This window comes from Oncorhynchus masou, unplaced genomic scaffold (genome assembly GCF_036934945.1).
Source record: "Oncorhynchus masou masou isolate Uvic2021 unplaced genomic scaffold, UVic_Omas_1.1 unplaced_scaffold_9010, whole genome shotgun sequence".
Lineage (NCBI taxonomy): Eukaryota > Metazoa > Chordata > Actinopteri > Salmoniformes > Salmonidae > Oncorhynchus > Oncorhynchus masou.
In genome coordinates this window covers 2,410-4,139 of record NW_027015482.1, presented here as the reverse complement: position 1 = coordinate 4,139, position 1,730 = coordinate 2,410, and the positions used below count along the sequence as shown (strand labels likewise).

The 1,730-nt window shown below is 48.8% G+C and overlaps 1 protein-coding gene across 1 annotated transcript; it reads left to right on the top strand.

The window, feature by feature from the left end:
• Window positions 1–812: 812 nt before the first annotated feature.
• LOC135538083 (uncharacterized) lies at window positions 813–1,497 on the top strand (the record flags this gene model as incomplete). The annotated part of the gene is made up of 3 exons (XM_064964069.1): window positions 813–932; window positions 1,019–1,199; window positions 1,251–1,497. Coding segments are annotated over 3 exons (548 nt in total), but the record flags the coding sequence as incomplete, so codon positions are not given.
• Window positions 1,498–1,730: the final 233 nt, after the last annotated feature.

Here is a 1,730-nt window from a genome sequence, read left to right as displayed (position 1 = left end):
CTATTCCCCTCCTAATGACACCCTATTCCCTCCTAATGGCACCCTATTCCTCCTAATGGCACCCTATTCCCTCCTAATGGCACCCTATTCCCTCTAAATGGCACCCTATTCCCTCTAAATGGCACCCTATTCCCTCTAAATGGCACCACCCTATTCCCTCCAAATGGCACCCTATTCCCTCCAAATGGCACCCTATTCCCTCCTAATGGCACCCTATTCCCTCTAAATGGCACCCTATTCCCTCCTAATGGCACCCTATTCCCTCCTAATGGCACCCTATTCCCTCTAAATGGCACCCTATTCCCTCCTAATGGCACCCTATTCCCTCTAAATGGCACCCTATTCCCTCCCTAATGGCACCCTATTCCTCCTAATGGCACCTATTCCCTCCTAATGGCACCCTATTCCTCCTAATGACACCCTATTCCCTCCTAATGGCACCCTATTCCCTCTAAATGGCACCCTATTCCCTCCAAATGGCACCCTATTCCCTCCAAATGGCACCCTATTCCCTCCTAATGGCACCCTATTCCCTCCAAATGGCACCCTATTCCCTCTAATTTGCACCCTATTCCCTCCAAATGGCACCCTATTCCCTCTAATTTGCACCCTATTCCCTCCTAATGGCAAGGTGCCATTTGAAACACAACCAACTTATTCCAAGGATGATGCTGCTTCTGTTCTGCATCATTGTCCATTCAATTCAGAGATCCTAAGGGTAAGGATAAAAGGAAAGGATACAAGGAAAGGATACAAGGAAAGAAGTAGTGTCAGACTTTTAGGAAGCATCTCTGACCTCTTCAATCCCCCAGAGTACTACTCTGACCTCATCAATCCCCCAGGGTACAACTCTGACCTCATCAATCACCCAGGGTACAACTCTGACCTCATCAATCCCCCAGGGTACAACTCTGACTCAACAATTCCCCAGGGTACTACTCTGACTCATCAATGCCCCAGGGCACAACCTGACCTCATCAATGCCCCAGGGTACAACTCTGACCTCATCAAACCCCAGGGTACATCTCTGACCTCATCAATCCCCCAGAGTACTACTCTGACCTCATCAATCCCCCAGGGTACAACTCTGACCTCATCAAACCCCCAGGGTACATCTCTGACCTCAACAATGCCCCAGAGTACTACTCTGACCTCATCAATGACCCAGGGTACAACTCTGACCTCATCAAACCCCCAGGGTACAACTCTGACCTCATCTAACCCCCAGGGTACATCTCTGACCTCATCAGTCCCCCAGAGTACTACTCTGACCTCAACAATGCCCCAGCGTACAACTCTGACCTCATCAATCCCCCAGGGTACAACTCTGACCTCATCAATCCCCCAGGGTACAACTCTGACCTCATCAATCCCCCAGGGTACAACTCTGACCTCATCAATCCCTCAGGGTACAACTTTGACCTCATCAATCCCCCAGCGTACAACTTTGACCTCATCAATCCCCCAGCGTACAACTCTGACCTCATCAATCCCTGGGTACAAATCTGACCTCATCAAACCTGAAAACAAATTAGAGGAAACAAGGACAGAGGAAGCAATAATTGTCGAGCTGGTAACATTTTCAGAAACCCCATGTTGTTTTAAAAATGGTCCTTTCTCTCTGACCATGAACTAATCTGTTGTTTACTCTCTCTCTCTCCTTCTCTCTCTGTTCTCCTCGTCTCCTCTCCACTGATGACATCACTCATGGCTCAATTACTCGACCACAG